The 25,003-nt window shown below is 35.7% G+C and overlaps 1 protein-coding gene across 5 annotated transcripts in view; it reads right to left on the reverse strand.

Moving 5' to 3' along the window:
- MINDY4 (MINDY lysine 48 deubiquitinase 4) overlaps positions 1–25,003 on the reverse strand; it is an 84,976-nt gene that overhangs the window by 31,058 nt on the left and 28,915 nt on the right. For all 5 annotated transcript variants that reach the window (XR_013945901.1, XM_080578518.1, XM_080578517.1 and 2 more), the window contains exons 6-13: positions 24,911–24,969; positions 24,384–24,499; positions 23,143–23,259; positions 19,971–20,059; positions 15,086–15,187; positions 14,015–14,078; positions 12,548–12,613; positions 12,256–12,323 (exon numbers count right to left, since the gene is read on the reverse strand). Coding sequence is in view for 4 of the 5 variants with exons in the window: in XM_080578518.1 (XP_080434644.1) it covers positions 12,256–12,323; positions 12,548–12,613; positions 14,015–14,078; positions 15,086–15,187; positions 19,971–20,059; positions 23,143–23,259; positions 24,384–24,499; positions 24,911–24,969 (681 nt within the window). In the remaining variant the exon portion in view is untranslated. The remainder of the gene's footprint in view (positions 1–12,255; positions 12,324–12,547; positions 12,614–14,014; positions 14,079–15,085; positions 15,188–19,970; positions 20,060–23,142; positions 23,260–24,383; positions 24,500–24,910; positions 24,970–25,003) is intronic.

The following is a 25,003-nucleotide window of genomic DNA, read 5'->3' on the forward strand; positions in this document are numbered from 1 at the left end:
TGGCACACTGCAAAGGTTATAAATGAATGCTTAAAAAAGAAGTTAAGAGCCCCTCTGTTAAAAATAAATAAATAAATTGCTGTTTGGGATGCAAACCAATAAAAGCAAGGAAGTGGTTTCAATTCTTCATTTATCACTTTTTTCACATGCCTGATAATTTCACAAAGTTCTTGAAATGTACACGTACTCGGGTAATCATGCACGTTTAATTCATCAGCTCTGCTGCTACAGGGGTGCTTACACCCTATAAGAAGTATTTATATTTCAGAGGGGTAGGTCTAATGCAGAAAGTAATTAAGCAATTGGCATATTCAATCCATCGTTCCATTTTTCAGAATAAATTATCTTTCTTATTGAATGCAACATGTCCCTCTGAGCTGAGCACATTATGGAAAGATATTAAACTAGGATCTTTTTAACCACTACGACCTTATGTTTAGCAAATGGAGCTGAATAGTACATAGTATAAGAGGAGGCTGGCTGAAATTTGGCAAAAATGTGACCGTTTTCATTACTGCTCCACTTTTTAATAGAATCAGACTTCTATTTTGCCTCTTTGGAGATATTTTAAAAAAATATATCTTATGCCCCTAAAATCAAAAGTGTTCATTTCTGAAAGGCTTTGATTTCCTCAAGGAAAGGGAAAAAACAAGACTGGGAAGATGACGAAGCTAATTTGTCACTTAGGGATGGGCTAATTTTTTGTATCTAAAGATGAACACACAGTCTTCAGCTAATCGTCCTTGGCTACTTTACATTTCAGTATGTGGAAAAAAAGTAGTAAGTCCTGAAGTAATTTAGAGGACCTTGTAAATAATGTGCAAAGCAGAGGAAGAAACTACTGGGAAATGCCTTTTCACTGTCTGATGAATGTGAACGGAGCCTACCATGATTTGGGTATGACCATCTAATTGTTACATAATGAGGTCTGGAAAGATAAATCATACTCACGAATACGTCAGCATTGCAGACAGACTGAGTATATATTTTTAGTTTACAACCTGAGAAATACAGTTGCTATAGAAATAACAACTCCTAGCTAGCTTTGACAAAACTGTCCTTGCTCAGACAAGCCAACTAAAAGCAATGCATGAACAGCCACTTTCAAATTATCAGTTTGCGTCAAGTTTTAACTTGACAATGACAGAAATTGAACATTTTGTTTCTTGAGTTTACACTTTTCCTCTATTGCTTTTGTTGGCAGTAGTTCTTTCAAAGGAGAAAATGTGACCCTGGAAGCATGCAAAAGATGACTTCACAGACAGAATAGGTGAGTTCATCTCATGGTAAATTAAGCTGTACAAAGATAGAGTAGAACCAGAAAGAGTTCAGAGGGCCAGAAGAAACCCCTGTCAAATGGACCAGCTTCCCTATGAGAAGCGACTGTACAGGCCATATACAGACAACTTATAGCCATAGCTACAAAAGGAGACAACTAATGTATTACAACAGAGGATCAAAAATTTCTCAATGATAAGGAAATGAATAAAGAATCCGTACTCAGCACTTTTCATAACATGCACTAGGCAAGACTCTGTAGACTTAACAGGCAAGCAGTTCAAGCTAACAAGAGGAAAAACTTTATCACAAGGCACATAACTATATTGGGGAACTCATTGCCACAGGATGTTGTGGAGGCCAAAAGAATAAAAGGGTTCAAAAAGGGTTTAGACAAATTCATGGAGGATAGGTTCATCAAGGGCTAATAAACTCAGTGGTCCGGATACAACTGCCAGCTTAGGAAGTCTCTGAATTACTGACTATCGGAAACATGGAGAAAATACCAGCACAATAATTGCTCTATATTCACCCCATTTCTTATGCAGTTTCCTTCAACAGCTACAGCTTTCCACTGTCAAAGACAGCCTACTAGGCTGGATGGACCTTTGCTTTAATCCTAAATGGACAGTCTTATTAAATCCACATATCTCAGATAACTGTCAGATTGATGCTCTGTATTTACATGAGCCACGATGTGGACTATAGCCTCGGATAATGTTGAGCTGCAAACACAGGGACAGGAAGATGACATTCTCTGTATCTGTCTGGTAAACTCTGGCCATCCCATATCTCCTTCACAGATAACCACATTTCTTAGTTGCTTCTTGGTTTCTCATACTTTTTGCAGTGATAGCTTAGGAACCTGAAATCTAATTATAGTTTGACTAGGGTTATTGATTCACAGACTAAGTTTACTGATGTATTTTCATTTTGTGCAAATATTGTCCTTTAAATTAAATAACTCTTCTCAGTCTTTCTTGTTTCCTTAGGCACATTTCCCTCTTACATTGTAGAAAATATTCACGGCCTGTCTCATTTTTATTTTTATTTTTACTTTTTTAGGCTAGAAAAGATAAACACTTTTTTATTTTTTCTCCTTTTATAAGACAAATTTCTCATTACCCTGGTCTTCCCTTCACCAACACTTCTTCTGTCTTTAATGGGTAAGCCAATGGGTAACACAGTATTTCAATGAGGATATATCAGTGCCTTGCACTATTCTGTAATATTTCTTCACCTCCTCAAACTATTTACTGTAATACGTACTAAGAGCAGATCCAATGCTATTTTATATTGCTGGCTTAAAGACATTCTGTGCTCCACAACTTTTCTCAACTCTTTACCCTTCCATTTATAACTCATGGACCGTGACAGCACAGCAGTGAGTACTCTCTGTTTGCACAACCCTGTAGTTTCTGCAGTTAAAAAGAAAAAATCTTTTTTATTACCCTCAGCATGAAACAGAGCCAACTCTTTCTGTACAACATGATTCCTTTTCTGTATTGACAGTGCCTTTCAATTTTGATTAATTAGTACATTTCATTAGCACACCACTCCCTTCTCAACATAACTGAAAGGAATATTAAGAAAGATTAATCTCAGACTGATCACCGATGAACTTTATCAGTAACCTTCTCCTTGCTGATAACTCTTCTGAGCACCTTTCTTTATCACCCGTACAACTTTTAAAAGATTTCTTATCTTCACATTAGTAAATTAATTCTCATGTGGCATGATATCAAATGCAAAAACATCTTATTATCTCACCCCTAACTAATTTTATTCTGATGTTATTAGTTGTGTTTTTTTTCCAGTTTAACTAACAATTCTCTGATTCTATAATTGCATGCTTACTGAAGTTCAGATAGAATTCATCTATTTCATTTCCCATTTTAAAAAGGCTGTTCTTTATCAAAGCAGAATATTAGTTCAGTCTTGTATAACCTATCTTCAGTAAAATCAGACGGCTTTCTCCACCATTTTCCATTTACCTCTGCAGTTAGTTACTCTCTTTTCAGAATTTTGCCTATAGCTTTTCAATGTGCTGAGTTAAAGACTAAGTTGCTTGGTTTGTTTTTCCATCTTTCTTAAATGTAGGCATTGTTTATTACTACAGTTATATGGTGACCTCTACTGTGAAAAAAAGACATTAAGCATATTTGTCATTGTACCTGTTAAGTGTTAGTTTTGCCAGTATTTGGAGATGCATAGTATTCACTTCCCCAGATTTACTGCACCAGAGATACAAGGTAACTGCATGTTTTAATGGGCCAAGCCATATACTCTGACAGAGCAAGTAAGCTTCCAGGATAAAGCCCATTCATGAAGTCTGACAAAGCAAGAGATAGCTCAGAAAATCTTGCATAAATTTAGAAGTAACACCTAGGCAAAAAGATATCTGGCATATTTTTCCATTGTGTGACCATCACTTTTTTAGCTTCTGTTCCACCTCCCACGTAATTAATACCATTTCTATGCATGGATTGCAATTAGTCATCCTGACCATTCCCCATATCATTCTCCTTACTGAAATTTAAGACAGAATATCCATTTAGCTGTGGGGCATTCCTTATATTATTCCTAATATCAGCCACATTCACCCAAAACTAAAACATCACACTTTCCTGATATCTTGTTATTGATGTTATAAGGGAATTGCTTGTTAATTTCCTTGACAAGGTTTGAGTCTGATCGTGTCTGAATCACATTATTCACCAAAATTCAGACTAACTTTGCTAGAGCTATTTGTTGTTCACCACACTTTTTTCATTCATTTGAATTCTTTCTTTATTGCTCAGAAGATTCTCCAGAAAATGAGCTAACCTTTCTTCTTTTCAGGCATTCAGGCTCTATGATTTATCCTGATTTGTTCTAGATGGAACTAGATGTAACAGGGGGAACAATACTGATTTTCCCCCTGTTGCCATGTGAAACCTTTCCGTTGCATATGCATAGCAAACATCCTACCTCCCTGCACACTATCCAATTCTCAGTTCTATGGACCTATGCTGGTTACAGGCTTCCTGTATTTTATTAACAGGGAGACAAGGGTCACATGCTGCTCTATTATTTGTGTAAATCCTAGCTCTCTTCCCTTTTTCTCTCCTTTCTTTCTTTCTTTACTTCTTTCTTTCTTCCTTTCTTGCTTTCTTTTCTTTCTCTTTCTTTCTCTTTCTTTTTCTTTCTTTCTTTCTTTCTTTCTTTCTTTCTTTCTTTCTTTCTTTCTTTCTTTCTTTCTTTCTTTCTTTCTTTCTTTCTTTTCTTTCTTTCTTTTTTCTTTCTTTCTTTCTTTCTTTCTTTCTTTCTTTCTTTCTTTCTTTCTTTCTCTTTCTTTCTTTTTCTTTCTTTCTTTCTGTCTTTCTTTCTTTCTTTCTTTCTTTCTTTCTTTCTTTCTTTCTTTCTTTCTTTCTTTCTTTTCTTTCTTTCTTCCCCAATATATCAATCTCTTACCTAGTGAGATGTCAAACAGAAAGAATGCAACAACCCAGGACATCCTCTTTGTTTTCGTGATTCTTCCCCATTTGGCTGTGTTTGGTTTCATTTTTTTCTATTTCCTTATCACTAACTTTTGTTCTTTGTTCTTCAGTTCAGCAAGCTTCTTTACATCTAATGCAATTCTTCCTCTTCTTGCCTTTGTGGTCATGTTTCCCCTTGGGTCCCATTCTGTATCTAACAGGCTCTATAGCTTGCTTATCTCTAGATCTTATTGACAGATGCATATGTTTGTGTTGAGTCACACCCTATTCTCTTTTATCTTGTCTTCAAAATCCCATTCTACCATCATCTCTAGCTTTATTCTTTAGTCCATGGATCATCTCTTCCTCAGGTGTTGTAAGGTGACAGTTCAACAGCTCATACATCAATACATTCCACGGCTTATCCAAGTTTCAGAGAATACAAATCATAGCTTCAGATCTGTCTCTCATCCTCCTTTGAATGTTATTGAGGTTGTCTCTGTTACTACCCCTGACTTCTTGTCTTTCTTTGAAGGAGAAATATTAACTTCTTACAAGCAAACTCCCTTGTTTATTGCCTCTTAGCAGCTGAAGCTGTAATCTGTGCTTCATTAAGATTCCACTTAATAAAAAAAATGCCTGTCCAGTGATCACTCAGCTAGAAGGGCCTCTGTCCAGTTCATACAACAGAGCACCAAAGACATGAAAGATCCTGAGGACTGCATGCAACCTATCAAGCAGCAGGTACAGAAATTCACTTACCCAAACAAACAAGGACTTGATTCTTCCCTACCAAGGTCTGGATCCCACACAAACTCTCCTATTTATTGTCCTCTCACTGCTCTTGGTAAATCTAATCTTGTGCTTCCTCCATGTTGTAAAGTCACAAATGGGTCTTAGAGAGATCCGAGACTCCCAAATATGGATTAGTCTGTTAGGTCTAGTTGCTTGATTTTTTGCACTATAACATACTTAGCAGCTGTTTCCCCTTAAAAATAACTGCTTCCCTATCTTTTTCAAACACCAAAAGACTAAGTGGTAAAATACATGATGACATGTATTTATATTAGAGAGCTGTAAACACTGAGTGAAAACTGGTTACACGCGTAATTTCCCCTTGCTGATGGTCTTCCAGGCGTTCTCAAGTGGGGGGAAACTGATTATGAAAAGCCATTTTCCCAGAAAACTGGCTAATAAAAAAAAGGCATATTTTCATCAAGAACTGAGTATGCCTCATGTGACTGGATCTTTTATGTGAACTTGTAATTGCTTTTGCCATTGGACAAGCCACATGAACATTTCACAGAAAGCCTTTTTTTACCAGCCAAACAACATGAGGAGATTTTAAAATGAGAATAGGTGTACTTTAGGGGAACTTTAAATTAGCGAATGGCTCTGCAACAGGAAAAGGTGTCAGTTAAAGAAAATGGATTGAGGGTGGAGGACCCATTGTTCCACCCACGATTCATGCACCAACACAATACCACTTTCTTTTTAATGTCCTATGTGACTGAAAGAGGTTAAATGTAAAGTAACGTCAGAATCTGGGTTATTTCACAGTGAATGATATAACTGGGAAAGATACAGAAGAAAATGGCTTGATAAAGATTACTACAGTGATGCTTATCTGATGTTATACCTTTCTTGATAAAAAGTTATCTCACCAGGTAAAGACAGTCTTACTGTTGGGCCCCAGTCTTTCTCTCTGTTTGACAGAGGGCTTCCGATCTTTATTACAGCTCATAGGTATTGCTGTACTGTAAATAAATAGTGTAAATAGTGTAAATGTGTAACAGTACAGCTCACCGTGAAATGCTGTCCTACAAAGATAGGATGAGTGAAGACAGAATGGTTATATTGTACCAAAGCAGGAAGGTCCTTGGCACGTGTCTTGCAACCAAATAGTTCGAGAAGTAAAACCAAGTTGATGAATGGATATATGTGAGCACTGTACATGGCATAATAATGACAACAGTGCAAAATTCTTCCAAGATCCTCTGAGCACCTAAAAATCATATTCTCCAGATGAGCAATTTGTTCCTTTAGGAAGGTATACTGTATACTGGTTCTGCAAATGCTGAATCTAGATGCTCTGCATAGTCAGAGAGGGATTGTAGCCACTGGTCCTTTAGCCTGTCTGATTAGGCTTTCCTTTCATGTGAAGTCTACACAAGTCAAAATTTCTCCCTCCTATAACATGTCTAGTGCGGCTTGGCTTCATTTATTACGGAAAGGATTTTTTTATTTTTTATTTTTTTTTGCAATGGAATACGTCTACTGAACTGCCATCAACATGACTTGTTGCATTTATTGCAAGGAAGGGTTAGAAAGAAAGATCAAGTTCAGAAAAATGGTACCACAGGGATGAAGGCTAAATGCTCAAGAACACAGAATCTACCCTTAACTGTATGATTCCCCTTAGTAAAAAAATCTGTTAGATGGTGGAAGATTTCAGAAAACTAGGTAAGATTACTAAATTACTGGTAACTAAAAACAGACTTAGTAGGTGTGATGAGGCCTCGATTGATAAGGAATCTAAACATCATCTCACTTAATAAAAAGGCATTAGCTTTTGAAAACCAAAAACAAACCAAACAAGCCAACCAAACAAAAACAAACCAAAAGCTCACAACACGAAAATCTGCTAAGATCACAAAGGGAAACAACACAAATCATTTTGAAATGGGTCTGTACAGTTTTATGGAAGAGAAATGGCGACAGCAGGATAGTTATTAGATTTGTGAGATCACATCAAAGAAAAATGTGTGGACTCATATTTTACTAAATTTATTAGTAAGTGGTGAGTCTTAATGAAGTGCAAAGCCTCCTCTTGACTTGTAAGATCATTCTCTTTTTTTTTTTTTTTTTTCCAGATGGTACCATTGTTTTCTTAACTCTCACAAAAACAAAAAAAGTGAAGAGAGAGCCAAATGACCAGTGCTGACTGCAGTATTACATTTGCAGTCTGCTACCAGTAAGTGATAAAGTATCTGTGCACCAGTCAACCAAAGAGACTGCAAACAGTGCTGATTTGATTGTACTGGCCAGCATATTTGTGAGTAAGGCAGTGAGTCTGTCTTTCAGATGAGGCTCTCTTTAGTGTCTGCAGGTAGCTTGCAAATGGCAATACACTGCTTTTCCACAAAGGAATTTGACCTAAGGCATTTTCTTAGCTCTAATAGGTTCTAGTAATGATGGTTTTATTCAATAAAGTTATTACACAGATTAAGAAAAATATAGCAATGAAAACTGTGTGTCTGGTTGGCAAGAGGCAGAAATTTAAAGGCTATTCGATGAATAGATCAAAGCCAGCTACATCCTAATATAGCAAGGGTTTTGCATGGATAAGCACAATAAGGTGTGAAAGTACAAAGTGCTAGATGTGATGAGATGGTCCACACGGGAGCTCGTAGCCTGCTTTTTAGCTTGGTAGCTTGGTCTCTCCAAGGTACTTGGAAAATATCTCGTGGCTGTTAACAACATGAAGGTTTTAGTATGTAGTTTGCACATTCAGGAAGATCAGTCCCCTGAGCAAGTGTAACACATCCACTATTTTTTAATTCTTCGTTGGTTGTAAAAAAAAAAAAAAAAAAAAAAAAAGAGGTTACAATTGTTAGTGACTAGCATTCCTTCCTGTACCAGAAGCAACAACACGTTCTGAGCAACTTCCTCAGGAATTCTCACTCCTCTTTGGCCATTTGTTATCAGTTCTACCAGTGATGATCATTAGTGTATGAAGTATGATAAACTCATTAGCAAAACCTACAAAGCAGTGCGAAACTCTGCATTTCCTGGCTGTGTGGGCCCATTAAATAAAAATACTTAAGGTTTTGGTGATTTAGAGTAATAGACCTAGCTGCAATCTGGAATTTCTGTTTACAAGAAAAAATCGGTAACAACCTAAAAATCATGGAGCCAGACCAAAGTCAGCCTAAGCCAGCATCCAGTCAGCAGCAGCAGTAGCAAACATCAAGGCAGAACAAAAATCTGGGCCACATGGAGGCTACATTCAGGCAGGTGGGTTTAAAGGAACTGAAGCATGCACCTTCCAGTAAATTTATGTGAATTTCTTGATACTTCTGGCCTCCTCATCTCCCAGTACCAAAAGTTACTTATGTTACAGATGAAAAAGTAGCATGGTTTTATTTATTTTTTTTTTTAAATTTTAAAGATTTTTAAATCTGAGGCTTGATAATTTCCCTGACAACCATGTTTTTAGACTCTGTGAAACAACATATAATCATTCCATATTAAACCTTGTCATGGGTTTCCACATATTTATCACATCCAAGTTGTCCCTCTCCAATGCTGAATAGGAAAGATTGAATCTGTTCTCACACAGAAGCTACTCCACACTAAAGGGAAACGTTCTAGTTTTTGTCTTCCAGTGTGTTTGGGTTCTATTGTGTTTTTACTGACCAGGGGAGACAAGACTACATGCAAGATACATACAGGAGAAGTTCATGTATTTATGCAAAGACATAAAGTCAAAATCTCTTTTCTTATAACCATAATGCCCAACACATTATTTCATTTTTGGCTATCATAGAAAATTGGACTGGTATATTCAGAGAACTACTAGTAATGGTGCCAGAATTTCTCTCCTTTTACATAATAACCTTTTAAAGCCCATCACTAGGTTAGAATAGTTGAGACTGTTTTTTCATCATGTATAATTTTTAGCAATATTAACACTGCATGTCACCTCCCATTTTATTGGCCAGTCACTGTAAGACAGAATTATTTGACTACATGTTGTATACTGTGTAGAGCCTCTTCATGAGTAGTCATTTATATTTTCTTTATATACAGGGGAGATAACAGCATTTCAGAAGATGATTTATCTCATTCTAAGGTTGATATTTGATATGTCAAATGAATCACGACCTTTTTCTCTTTTTTTTTTAAGCATAAAGGGAGCCTAGATCAAAATATTTCCATAGAATGTAAATAAAGATAAGATACAACATTATCCTCAAAATAGCAAAAATCTAAGAAATAGGAGTCTAAACTGGTCATTCCCTCTCCAAACTCAATGGAAAAAGATAGGCACCACCTATCAGCAATTCTCCTCATGTTTCTTGACATCTTTGGATGGGATGACTCTCTTAGAGAATGTTCTCTCTTTTCACTGATTACAGAGGGAGCTGGGAGGATTGGGCATAATTTTAGAAGGCTAATCTTAAGATGACATTCTTCCATTGCTGGCAGTATTGAGACCCTTCCGAATGGCCAGAAGTTAGTCACAGAATAAAGAAGGTACAAACAGATTTGATCCTTGTGAACACCACCAACTACTGCAGCCATCATTCCCAATTATTTGGCAGGACCACAACAGCATGCGGTCTTCCATCTGTACAGGTGTGGAAAGCATCTGTCCGCAGATCTGATTGCTCTAAGGAAATCTGTATCCTTCATTTAATAAATCTCACCATTTAGTCTACATTCAGTGTTCTGTCTTTTAACCACTAATGAATGCTTCCCCACCATACAAAATAATGTTATTATTTTATTCTAATTATGTCCTGAATTGAAAGCTTAAGTAAATATTCATGAAACAGAAAATATTGGGAAGAATACTTCTGACAGAGAGAAACATTTCATTACTTATTAATCAAAATGCCAATGTTATATTTGTTGAATCAAATGTAAATGCTTTGTTTTCTTTTAGTAGGACATACCTCAGTATCTTACACAATTGTGTTTTATGATAACCATGGTGCAAGACTATTCCATCCTTAGGCTACAACTATCTTACAAATAATATCAATTAATTATAAATGAGAGATTTACCTACTTTTACCTCCTGACAGTCAACATTGTCGTCACATACTAAAGCATTTTAACATGATTTGAGAAATTAAAATATGCCAGTATCTTAACAAAAATTAAATAATTTATCTAGCTTTTTCAATAGAATATGCACACAAACCAGGACAATTGAAACTTGGCATTTTCAATTTTATGTAGAAACTGATTTTCTCTTAAAATACGGAGATGAAAAAAAGGCTTAGAAAGATCTACTGCTGGATGAAAATTCCATTACATAAAAAAACTTCTCATTTGTCTTCAAATATTCATCTAGAACTATGCCAGTTATGTAAATAATGACTTAAAATGCCTGTAACACCCACTAAATGGTACATATTTCTTGATGATATGAGCAGTGAGTTATTTGTCTTGATATTTGTAATATCCTAAGAGAAGTACTTTGACATAGCCATTCAAATCTATTACTGAAAATTACATAAGTGAAATTTAATTTGCACTTCTAAAACAAATCTTATGCAAAGTTTGCAAACACATTCCACTGTATCTAGCAACAGAGAAAAATTCCTGTTTCTTATAAACAAAAGATAGGTACCTATGCAATGTATTACACTGTACCAAGCTAGAAGAGTAATGGTACTTTAAGATGAAGTTCTGTGAAAAAGTCATGATTCTTGCTCAGAAAATAACTACATTTTCTAAACAATTCTGCCATTTTGAACTAGACCTGTAAAACTATTTAGATATCTAAAAATGCAAATAGATGCTGCGAGGAATTTTTATCTTCAGTTTAGACCTGAAGTGCAATCACAGATAATTGACTGGACTTGTCATAACATACCTGTTAAAAATCGAGAGGAAAAAATAAACTTTTTGCTTAAATTATTAAAGAATGTTTACCATTTTATAGCAAGTAAAGCAATGCAATCAATAGGAATTAGGAACACTGCTGCTTTTGATAATCCTAAAAAGTGACAAGTATATTACCACTTGCTCAAATACCTTTACTAATGTAGACCTTTCTGCTCTAACTAGCTCAGAAAAAAAATGAGAATGACATATGCTATAACATTATCATGTCATTCATGTCAGAGTGCAAAAAGGGAGATAAGCCAATGGTCTGTAGTGTTATTGTAAGCAAAACAAAGGAGGAAATGACAACAAAACCAAAAAATAATATATCTGTAAATGCTTTTAGGAAGTTCAGTGGGTGAGCAATTGAATGAACAAAATCATATCAAATCTGGACTAAGTCATTATTCGTTTTCAAGACAATTTAGAGATGCAAGAAATAAAAGCACCATTCAACTTACACAAATCAAACCCGTGCTGCTTTCAAGTGCAGCTGCTCTTTTCAAGTCAGTTGTTATTGTAAGTTGTCAAGGAACATTTCTTTTCCCTTGCAGATAATTCTAGGAGATTATTACAGAAGTAAAATTTGACAAAATGAAGAAAGCTGTCATATTCTGAGCCACACTTACCTTGTGTTTATATTCCTGTGTTCTTAACTCCATCCATACTGGTGACCCACAACTAAGTATCTATTTAAAGGGTGATCTCAAACTCACAACAATAACAATGAAAGCCAAGATTAAATGTGTAAATCTAAGTAGCAATATCCCTGTATTTAACAGAGTAAACATCAAGACAGATTAAAAAAGCCAGCGACTTAAGTACATCATGGCTTCTTTTTCGCTTTGCACAGCTTGGTTGATTTGCAGTTTATGAAAATGGATACAAAGACACTCACAGATTGATAGATCTTGATAAGATGACAGACACAGTCAGAAGAATGCATCCACAGGGGCCAATTTCAAACTGAAAAAGAAAAGAACTGTATTTAAATTGTTGTACATGTTTTTAAGCCCAATCCTAAAGAAATGCAAATCAAACTAAAAGCAGAAAGAACTGTTCTCATTTATGTTAAAACTGACTTTTTCACTCTATTTGTTAAAATGCAAAGCATGTTTTTGAAACTACATTCAGAAGACATCATATCAGACTGATAAATACGGAAAGACTGGCAGCTGAATACATAGTACCTGGTGAATATTCTGCTGAAGAAGTACAATCAGATCTTCATATCTTGTGGCACTATGCAGTATTAGCTGGGAAGAAATATAATAAAAAAATTAACTGAAACAATAGCAACTCATTTTTAAAACATGAAACTAAATGAACATAGGGAAAACTTTAAATTTGTGTTGTTAGATTTCAACTAACATAAAATGGTTTAAAGATCTAATGAAATCTATCTTACTACTGTAACTTGATAAAAAAATGTATCTCAGCAATTTATATTTTCTGAATTTATAGATGCTGCTTCTTACAGCTTGTAAGTTCATTGTGCAGCTAGCTTGCTTCACTTTGAAACATAGTTTATGCAATGCAAAACAACTCTTAGAACCTAAGAATAATGAAGCTTCAGAAGACACAAAAGCACCAAGTAGCTCAGGAGCTTGTACCCATATGGTGAGCTGTCTATAGCAGGCCTAATCAGAGCACTTCTTATCATACTTGGAGAATAGTCTCAAAAATATTCCTTTCTAGCATGAAGTTCAGAGGACTTCACAGGTCCAGCCCCTTACTTTCAAACTGTCTGGTTTTTTTTTTTTTGTCTTTGTATCCTGACAGCAATTATGGTCTTGTGGATACAGTGATGGGAAAGATCAAGCACTCTTACTCAGATTCCTGGCTGTATCAGGAATTTCCTTTCCATCACATTTTCACTGTACCTATGTCCACATGATTTGTGATAAGCAGTACTTAGAGGTAGCACAGTAGTATTAGTTGCATTCTGAAAAGGCCAGCAGCTCAAAATTATTTTAACATACTAAATAATACATCTTTTCTCTTGGAAGAACATATGATAGCCAAGTTTTTATGTTGCATTCACTCTATACAGGTTTTCACTTCCAGTTGTTCCAAAAATGTCTAGTTCTGAAAAGTTGTTGACACGTTCATTCCTCCATTTGGGAGGCCAGTAATATTTCCTTAAACCACTAAAGTCTGGCTTATGCCATCAGTATTTGCAAAGCCATTTGAGGGCTTCGGATGGAAATGAAGGCACAACTGGAAAGTATTTTGCCATTTGGAAATACTGGGGGGAGGGGGGGGAGAGGCAAAGAATTCTGCATAAAACACAATAAAATACTGCCCTTTGCTGCTCATGGTTGTGCTAGTTGACTTGAAAGGATCCACTTTCATTTTTTTACTGCTAACCAACAAAAGCAGGCACAGTTTATAAGCCTGAAAGGTAGATGGAACAAAAACGATTTCAGAAAGTCCAATTGCCCACAGGCAGTGGGAAACTTCGGAGCCAGAAAGACTATCAGATTTTGTTATTTCCTATTGGTTTTTGGATGCCAACTAAATAACATGACATTAAAGGTTTTAAAACACTTAAGAGAAACATGGGATATATGGAAATCAATTTCATTGTACTAAAATAAGAAAAACTACAAAAAGGATATACGGAAAATGTTACTGCAAGTTACACAGAGCCTTACAGTTTCTAAGATTCCATCTGCCTTGTATTTTCCTATGGGAGTGAACTGCTGTCTTCCTGATGGCCTAAATAGGATATTCAAACAAAACCAAAACTCTTGTTAAAAGGACCAAAATCACATTAAAGAGATATCAACATCTTACATGAACTGAATGATGAACCAAAGATTTTGTATTATTATTATTTAAATTACTTAAAGCAAGCAAACAAGCAAGCAAATAAACAGAAAATCTTTTGCATAATAGGTTCATGTTAGGTATTCAACAAATTTATCAATGAAACATTTACTTTAGCTGTGTTCTCTCAGTCTATCTAATATGAATTACAAGTTTCTCTATAGAGAAGGAGGATAAATGTAGGTTTAAGATGTTAATGACAGTTTTTATTGCAGAAGAATATGAGAGAAATGACATTAAAACAGAAGCAACAGAACAGATGTACAATATCACAGAGGAAATATTTTATAAACGGAAAACATTCAAAATATCATTGGAAATGTATTTGAATTTGCTGCTTCTATTTTAGGTTTGAAGAAGAACTTCTGGGTCCAGAAGGTTGTAAGTTATTTTTCAGCTATCTTGGTTATCTAATAAAAGAAATAACTTCTTCTCACAAACCTGGCTCAGTTAAAAATATAGTGTAGGATTCAGTACAGTCAAAGCTAGCTAGCAAAAAGCTAGATGTACTGTCTACAAACAGCCTAACTGCTTATCATAAACTAAGAAACTTAGGCAGCTGCAGGAAAAGGAAATAAATTTCAGCCATAATAGAATATCCTGCAGTATAAACCTGCAGGAGTAAAATTTTGCTTCTGGATCAATAACTATTGGTAGAGATTTTGCAGGATTTGTAGCCTCGATGAAATCCACAGGACATTTTGCAGCAGTTTCAGAGAGTTTGATGATGTCCCAGTTACTGGGACAGCAGAAATGGCATCTTGCTTTTCTCCCCTAAGTCATTTTAGACTGCATAAATGCATCTTAAGGAAGTTCCATGTGTGAACTATGTATATGTACAACAGACACAATTATAGCAGTATTGTACAATAACTAAAACTGTTTCTCCTACTTACAGTGCCACAACTGCTTTTTCATTGCCTCCCGCACGCCACAGTATGTCTGCAAGAGCTATGGTGAGGCATTTGGTCCTGTGCACTTCTGAAGGCTGAAGACAGCTGTGGTCCAGGAAATGCAAGAAAGAGACAAGTATCGCAGTGTGCACTGAGAAGTTTACTCATTAGACAGCAAAATGCCCCAATTACAGTATGCACAGATTCACAGAAGTTTTTAACAATTGATATATAAGAATAAAACCACTTTTTTTTATTGTTATTATTTTTAAGAGATTATTTAGGTGTTGTAAGGCTCCAACAAGTAGCCTCAGAAAATTATCATTTATGTATCTCATTTGCTTCTATAGTCAAGAAGGAGAGTTAGACAGCTCTGAAGGCCAGTTCAAAAAATCCTTTCAGTTGAACAGCACTATGGCTACTGGAAAGACACACCAGGTATAATGGTACAGTTGAATCCAACCTTTCTTTGAGGTTTATATCTCTGAATGAGACACAACGAGAGCACTCACTGTGCACACAGAATGAAGACCTCTCAATACTGGCCTGAACAGGTGATAGGAGGGCTTGGTGCTGCTGTTCTGTATCTAAAGAGCTCTAAGCAGGGAGTTATAACTGAAGTGGCCACTGGAATGTGGGCTTTCTGGAACCATTCCTTGGAGTGAAGCACCTTAGATCTCATTTTAGTCATCTAAGCAGGTACCTTGGATCTCATTGAAGATAATTACATCCAGTAAATAGAGCTGTATCTAGAATTTCCTGCTTACATTTCCAGTAAAACAAACTCTGGGCACAGTGGGTAGGTCTCTTCTGCAGCCAGAGACGAAATGAGAATTAGCGGGAAATGTAATTCAGCTAGGCCAAGAGTTAAAGCAATGTGTTGCATTTGGGGGATCTGGATGAGCTTATGTGGCTCATAGTGATCGTTAGACTGCTGCTACAGGTATTTAAGCCAAGCAAATGAAAGCTTGCTAGTCTACGTCTATATGTTCTATAACAATACTCCCGTAATAAAGGTGAATATTAAATGTGACACACACACAATCTAAACTTCTAGAAGACTAATAATAAAAATGGTATCTGATTTGCAAGTAATGAATAAAAAAAAAAAAGCCATTTTTATAATTAAGCACAATGGACTGAAGTCAACAGAGAACTAAATGAGGGATGAACAACAACTGGCATTGTTCATACACAGATCTATAATCATATACCGAAAACTAATTTGCTAAAAGAAATAGTAACTGCTCTTTCAGAATACATATTTATAGCTGTTTAGACAAAAATACATGTACTTTAGGGAACAATACTGGACATGCAAAAAATGGACAAGGTAAGTCAGTGCATCATTAAATCCATTATAAAAATGTTTTAATATTCTGTATTAGGATTGTTTTATACATTTATACATAATTTCTAATTTAAAAGGGTCTTCATAATTAATTTATTTTTTAAGCTTTGATTTCTTAACTGTTATCTTCAAATTTACACCATAATGTTCCTACCTAATAGTAAACTTTAACTAAAATACCATTTGCAGTAAATATTGTTCTTTGCATTTTTTAAATAAGGTAAGTAAAGTTCCAAAGTGGTGACCTAAAACATTATCATAACTGACCCCGTATTGGTCTGTGGAGCCCCACTGATTCTGATTCATTTACATGCTTGGCTTGGAACATAAACAATGATGTGAAAAACTACTGAAGGCTTAGTCGTCTGTTGATCCCAGACATGTGAGCAATGATGCCAACATCGCATTTCCTACAAATTGCATTTTGTGAAGTCTTCTAGTACCTCCTGTTATTCTAACTTCCAAGATGTGAATTGAGAAATAAACAACTTTGAAACCAAAACTCAGAAAACTAGCAGAGAAGTAGCACATTGGAGAATAAAACCCAGCATATATGAGCCTTTATATATTGCATGAAGAAGTAGACAACAGTTTCATCTCGCTGTAAAATGCAGATTTGGATTTTTCTCTACTGGTTTCAAGAATGGCAGTCTTTGAAATTCAGATATTATCAGTCATGGGAGATGATGTCAAAACCTGTTCCCAGCATTTGAGTAAAAGATCTAATAACTAAAAGACCAAACAAGAAACACCAAACATCAAAAAAATTAAACCCCCTTTCAAGTTCAATGTCTGCCTTGAATATAATATTCATTTAGAAAATGTTTCCTTTCTGAAGGATGTGAGATATGAGAAATAATAGGTAACAGTTTTCAAGTTAAAAAAAATTAAAAAAATAAAAAATCACAGCTTTTACTTATCTCTGCCTGTGTTCTAACACAGACACTGAAACTTATGGGATGCATAGCAATTAATTTATTTGTCTGAAGAGGTAGCAGAATAAGAAGGATACATGATAATTATTTCTTGAACTGTGAAGAAGTCTGAAGTCAAACACTTATTGTGACGTGGCTAATACTTTGAAAATTTAGGTTAGAATTAGATAGGAATATTAATCCTCTAATTACAAGCTCTGGGACTCCCCTTTCCTTCTGCCTGACTAAGAGTTTCTGCCCATAGCAAACACATCATAAGAAAAATATGCTTATCTCGTGAATAAAACAGTCCACCTTGCTATTCATTTTTAGGAGCCTGAAGCCTTTTAGCATTTCTGTGCATAAAGACAAAGAGCTCAGCTGCTCACCTGAAATTCCTTGGAGACTTTTGGCATACTTCAGCAGCATTTTTAATATACAAAATATGTAAAAACAAAATACTTTAAAACCATGTGCATAATTGGAGGAGAGAAAAAGGAGAGGCAAATACTGCCAAGTACACAGGATAGGCTGTAGCTGGCCTGAGCTGGGACACTTACACGTTAAGCAATCTAGCCTCAACCCACTTATTTGGGTGCTACATGTTTCCGTGACATTTACCATTACTTCATCATGATGAAAGAGTAAAAAGTTAACAGCTTTAAGGGTGTTACTAAAGAGTGACCTGAGACTCAAGGGGCCCAAAGAGCAGATGATCAAAGGCTGTCTACTTCTGTGGAGATTCTTGGTCATAAAATCTAAATGTGTATTGATTTTCTGCCTTGAAAAATCTATTGTCATTATAATCTGAATTAGAATAATAATTGTTGTTCTGCTAGATAATTTTTGCACCAACCAGCAGGTGCTTTCTGAGTTACTATATTACCAGTTGGAATATATTTGCAAAGTTTGAATAGTTTCTCCCTGCACTGTTAGTAACTTTATTCCTCCATATCTCACATGAATGATCTCTGTATTCCCTGAAAAAATAAAAAAATGTGCAGAGACTCATTGACTGAATTCTTGAGAAAATTCTCAAACTATTGGCATGACTTTTTAAGACATTTTGTAAGCATTGTTATTTAATTTAAAAAGTCTGCTCTGAATTGTAGGCTATGTAGATGAATTACAGACAGATGTGATGTTCTGAAAGTACTGAATAGAAGAAGGAAGAACTAAACTACATAATATTATAGAATTAACATGTTATTACACTCTGCATATGTATTATTCCACTGAACCCATCTCTTTACCAGTCTATTCTAGTTATCTTTAAGTGACTTTAAAGAACAACTAATTTTCAAGTGATGAATTCATAGCATCTCATTCACTTGGACCCTTGTCTCGAGGTGCACAAGTAATCAGTGTTGCTAATACCTATCAAAAACAATAGTAGCAGTCATTGTAAAATTTTCAATGTTTTATTTAGATTGTGAGCCTGATTTTCAATGTTTCTAATGCCTTACATTGAGGCATCTCATTTCAGGACTGCCTACCAACTACTACTTCTGGACTTGTGCACCTGTGCAGGCCTCTTAGGCCCTGGTAATCTTTCGAATAATTGTCACCTCCCATCCTTAGTGCTAAAACAGATAATGATTCAGATAGTGATTTCCATTATTGATAAAAACAGCCCAAGCAATTAATTTACATCAAGTGTCAGCCACCTAAATGTAAATAAAAGTCAACAGAGACCTTATCACTTTCCAAAATAGTTCCAAGCAGAAAAAGTGGACATTTAAGGCCAAAATTTTACATATGAAGATCCTTTTACATTCCAAGGTTGCTTTATGAAGTCCAAGTGAAGTCTCATCACAAAAGCTTTTCTTCTGACTAAATCAGGGTCACTGTATCACCCACACAGAACAGGAGCCAGTGGCAGTGTAAACTAGTAAAATACTGTTACTCATAAGGCACAAACAGGAAAAGTTTGTAATTTTTTTTTTCTGTTTCTTAATGGACTTAATTTCTTACTGGGAAAACACACACACACACACACAAAAAAAGGCAAACACAGCAGGTCTGTTCATAAAGTAATTTTTTACTCTTCTCCAACTTTCCATTGAATAAGTTCTGTTTCTGTAGCAAAATGACAAATGTAGGAATATTGTCAGAATAGCAGTACAAGCAATTTTCCTTGATGCTAACATTACTTAAAATTATTTCTACAGAGTAAATAGAAAACACATACAGAATTTAAATTCTGTTAAGTGTTTTACTGTGAAAGATGAAACACAGCAGTAAGGAACAACAACAACAGAAAAATCTAACTTTTAAATTTCATCCTCATTGAGATTCTCAGTGTCAGAAATTACATGAATTTCACGGTCTTTCAAACCTTGATTACATTTTCATCGAAATCACATCTCTATGGAATCTCGAAGTTAAATAATTTTAATTGTCCACAATTCAAGCTGTTGGTAATTTCAAAAATAAAACACAAACCTTTAAATTTCTACAGTTAAAAGAGAAGTAAATGCAAAATTCACATGCTACTTTCATTCTCTCTCAGAGACAAAGAGAATCTCAATAAGTTCAAATTCAAAAAGGTTCCTGGGTGGCTGCATCACAGAAAAACCTATTCTGAACAAAAAAATCATTCTGTTGTCAATTGCTGACTTACCGAGCATCTTTATTCCTGTTACTGTCTCCAAAGATAAGCTGCTGTAGGACACACGCTTGAACTGCTGCCAGTACTCCACATGGGCCACCCTGAGGGGAACAGTAGGACACTTCATGAACAAAACACTTTGCACTGTTTGATGCTAGAGAAAACTATTTTGCAAGCCATGTTTTTCCATTCAGGCTTAATCCATCCTTTCATCCCTCTTTCTATCCATGACTTTGCAATGCTCTCTGTTGCTCTGTTTTTTTGCAAGCCACTGAAAATCAGTATTAGTAACTGGTATTATGTTTCTCATCTAGTTTTCCTAACTAGAACATGCCACACTGAAATCTATAATATCAAAGGAAAGTGTTGTGTTTTTAAGTCTGTTCTGTGATCATGCAAGCAGACAAAAGATCTCCTGATTCCTATGGAGCCAAAAAACTACCTTCACTTTTGGATTAAAAAAACAAAAACAACAACAACAACAAAAAAAAACAATCTGACTGTTTTCCAAAGGGTGAAATTAAACCTTGTCCTTTAAACTCAATTCCCACTTCCATCACTAAACAAAGATTTCAGTTTTATGTATAGTCCTTTGCACTGGGGAGCTGTGTCACTGTGGAAGAGGAAGAAAATGAAAGAATTTGTACCTTCAAATAATTAATGTTGGAAAAACCACAATACCAAGACATACCATTTTAACATGAAACGTTATGGAAAATAGATTAATGGCCATTGTGACAGACTGTGGAATGGTGTAGCAACGTATTTCCTTCTCCTTTTTTATTCCCTGCCACCCAGCCCATCTTATTCCATTGAATGAGTGAGACCTGTTGCTATGTGTTATATGGCAAGGGCGGCGGCACAAGTTGACCTGAGAAGGAAATGGTATGTCCTCTTCTTGTCTAGAGTACATCATCAAACACAACTCTCCTTCCCTTGTCACTCAGTTGTCTCCCAGCCACCCTGCATTCTATTATTTGTTTCAGTAGTTTGTTGAGGAGACACAGAAAAGCCATGATTTGTCTGGAACACCTATGTGCAGATGGAGCAGGCTCTGCAGGTCATAAGACTAACATCATGGACACCACAACACCACATTTACCACATTGGTAGTGCTGTCAGTCACTGCAACTTAACAGAGGAGTCAGCATGTTAAATCCTACAGAAGCTCTCCCATGTGTCTGTCAGCACATGCTACCATTCTCACTAATGGGTTCTTTCTTGACATTAAAGCCTATTACTTTAAAGCCTGAGTTAAAACTCAGGGCCACCCTAAAATGACATCACATAGAAGCTGACATACTAATGCTAGCTTTTTCTTCCAAGGTGAAGTAAAATAAACAATGAGGATAAGAAAGCACAGAACACCCAGCAGGTTCTCTGGAAAGTGTGTGCTCTGATTTTAACCTGTGTCAAATCTATGCTGCTGTTACTGTCCATAACATGACCCAGGATCACACTGGAGTCATATGCAACAGTTGTACCCATGATGTCCTGTGCAGACCACAGAATCACAGGTTGGTTGAGCTTAGAAGGGACCTCGAGAGGTCAGACAGTTCAAGTCCCCCACTAGATAAGGGCTACCTTATTTAATATAATTAAATTTATAATTTTGCCCTTATAATGCCCTTATAATAAGGGCAGATTGTTATAACACGATCACAACCAGGCTGTGAAGTTTAGCACCCTTCAAACTCCTCTCAAAACACTGGAGAACGAAAAGCTCAGCCAGAATTGATATTTTCATCAAGTGAACAGTTTAATTCTCAGGTACAGCTGAGTACAGCTTTTAACCCTACAGGTGCAGTAGGCACATCACACAACCCAGAAAATAAAGGTCCTGTAATCCAAAAATAGCTTAGATATTGATACCTTCTATTTTCTCAATTATATTATACACATACTATTTCTCAATAGTTATTTACATATCTAATGAGTGAATTTTTTGAAATATATTAAGGAAAAAGCAAGGTTTACTTCAGCCCACCAAAAAGCCTCCCAGTCCAAAAAAAAATAAAATAAAATAAATTACAGAAAGCATTCTATGTATGTTCTTATAGAACCACAAAAACTTAACGTAAGGATAGAATAAAAAAATCTTTCAGCTGATATGAATTTTGGAAGTGAGAAGAAATATATTCACTATCTGAAATAAACACATTTATGCAGAACACTCTTTTTTTACCATTTACTGTTTACTATAGCAGTATTACTGTTATGGTTCCTTTTGGAGTTTAAATTAACATTTAATATCTTTTTTTTTTTCCTCTAGGTTTTATTTAAACATAAACAGCTATCTTCCAAGATCATCAGCCTAATGAAATGCTTCACTAGACAAGGTAAGTTCATTAAACATCTAAATTATGTTTATTAGCTCTTGTCCTTGCCCTAAATCCTCTCTTCCTCTCAATTCTGTATAGTAGTAGTACATCATGGTATGTTCCTCTCAGGCCATATAAAGATTTTCTGCACCAGGAGCCTGATGATTGTTTTGTAGTGAGGAGACTACTCCTTCCAATTTCTCCTCTTTACTGAAGGTCTCAGATCCTTGCTCTTAAGAGAACCTGTGCATGGGTATCACAGGAGCACGTGAATAGTCACGGGGCAGGGAGAGGCATAACCATTAAGCTGTAACTCAGGAGGATGCATTTTTCTATGGGACCTGAACGTGAAGGCAGCTACGCATCACATTCCCTGCTTGATGTCTCTGGTCAGACACTATGCATCAGTCAGATGAGAAACGAGGCTGATCAGCTGCCTGCACAGGGTAAAATCCCTCTTAAAACGTGTTAAACTTTCTCCCCACAATTACTTTTTCCCTTAAACTCCACCCTTTTTTTATCTTGATTTACTCCCTTTTATTCTTGTACCTTCACTAGCTTTCAGTTGAAGCGGCTTGTCTTCCTCTGTACAAATAAACCCCTCACACACTCACACAAAGTGGAGCCCCTTAGCTCCACTTTCAGTAGCTACTTTACATTTCCCTCAGAAATATCCCATCCTTCTCAAGTCTCCTAACACGACCTGACAAGGTGACATCATCCTGTGGTAAGCAGCAATAGTAAAGAAAGAGAAGACTCCAAAAGACTTATGTTTTCACTGCTGAAACACACAGCCTCTGTAAACTTGGTGTAAAAAGCAAATATAACTTTTTTTTTTTTTTTAAGGAAGCCATTTACATTACCTTTTTTTGCACAATGCCATACTTTAACTGAGGTATGTTATTAAATGTAAAACTCTGTATTTTCCATTCTTCACTGAAGCAACAAAGACTGGAGCCAAACAAAAGATTTTTTAATTCCTATTAAAAAAAGAAAAGAAAGAAAAAGTTCTCATTTTAAAAATAAATCTGAAACACACTTATGTTTTCCTGCAGTAATTTGTAGAAAAGAAAGGAGGAGTGTGGCAGGGTAATGACTAACTCACTATAGCCACCCTTTTCTGTTTTATACTTAACTGTAAATAGCAACACTCAAATGAAACAGAGTAATTTTTTCCTTTTCCTGCAATATTACTTCAACTCATAATGCTATGTGTTGCTCAGCATTAGGAAACTGTTTATGCAGATTGTCTGGGCAGTTTCCCATGAAAGCATTACAGAATAATGTCTTAAAGTAAACAGCTGGAAAAGCAAGGGTTACTAACAGTTTATATTAGGGAGAAAAGGACCCTGCTGGGCACTGTATGGAGGAGAGGCGGACTATCTGGCTTGTCAAAGTTGTTGGTATGAAACAAATGTTATTCAAAGGTTTGATTGCTCTATGTCTGTTAGCTTATCAGCCTATGCCAAATTCAGATCTTGGCCCTGAACAGCTTCAGACCACTGCTATTCAGGAACAGCTAAACTGAAGAAATTGTATTCGTTCTAAAGTAAGTCTGAGTAAATAAGAACTCGCTGCTTGGTGTTTGCATAGTTACTCATGTCTTTGATATAGAAATGGAGTTGGAAGAAATCCTCATTATCTTTTTTTTTTTTTTTGTCTGAAAAGGGAAAGAAAAAATTAAAAGTACTTAATGGTTCCATCTCTGCTCAAAACAAGGAAGATAAGCTAGATAAGCTAGGGAGAAACAGTGATGAAGTACTGTCAATATAAAAGGCAGGTAAACAAGCACATGTAAAATTGACTAGGTGACTAGCAGTGTTAATACAATAATACACACTTCTGTAATGAAAGCTGTTATCCATGGTTCAAGTGGCTGATACATTCTCACATGCTCTTCTAGTATTTTTCTGAATTTCGGTCAGGCATCCCTACATTACTTTTTTATCTGAATACCACATAAGGGCTATACTTGGGAATGAATATAGCACATATTAAATCACACACAAGCACATAACACAGATTAATCCATTGCAGCTTTCACTAACTTAGCAGAACTAATGGTTTCACACATCTATTTGTATACACCATCAGTTAGTCTTACTTTTGCAAGAGAGATATCAATTGGCTTTGATACTGATACTTCTTGAAGCATATGCAGTGTTGAAAGATTCAAGTTCTTACTGACTTCTCCAGTTATTGCTTCATCCTCAACATCAACTGAAAGTAAAAAACAAACAAACAAACAAACAAATAATAATAATAAAAAAACATGTAATATGTTGGATGTTGGATGAAAAATTTCATGTCTGTTTCCCCAAGCAGGCTCTGTGTCAGGGGGTTATCAAAATGACAATTAAAATTTCCTGACATCCATTTTTAGAAAAGAGAAAGTATAGATTTAGACAGAAAAGACAGATAAAAATACATAAGCCACCTTTTGTTTGACCAATTCTTAATGACTTCTTTAGACAATCTTAAGAAGAAGTTAATTAATCCAATAAGTTAATAGCAAACGCAATTACTCTGAATCAACTAAGAGTTACAAAAGAAGCAATTCATATATATTTGGTTACAGCTGCTCTAAAGAATATGAGGGTGAAAGTCAAACTGAAGCTTGATGTACCTTACCTAATTCTAGGACATCTTTCATCTGGTCTTCTTTATTCCAAGTAGGTGTTGGAGACTTCCTACATTAAAATTAACAAAATATAAATAAGCAAA

This window comes from Anser brachyrhynchus, assembly GCF_964034855.1.
Source record: "Anser brachyrhynchus genome assembly, chromosome: 2".
Taxonomy (NCBI): Eukaryota; Metazoa; Chordata; class Aves; order Anseriformes; family Anatidae; genus Anser; species Anser brachyrhynchus.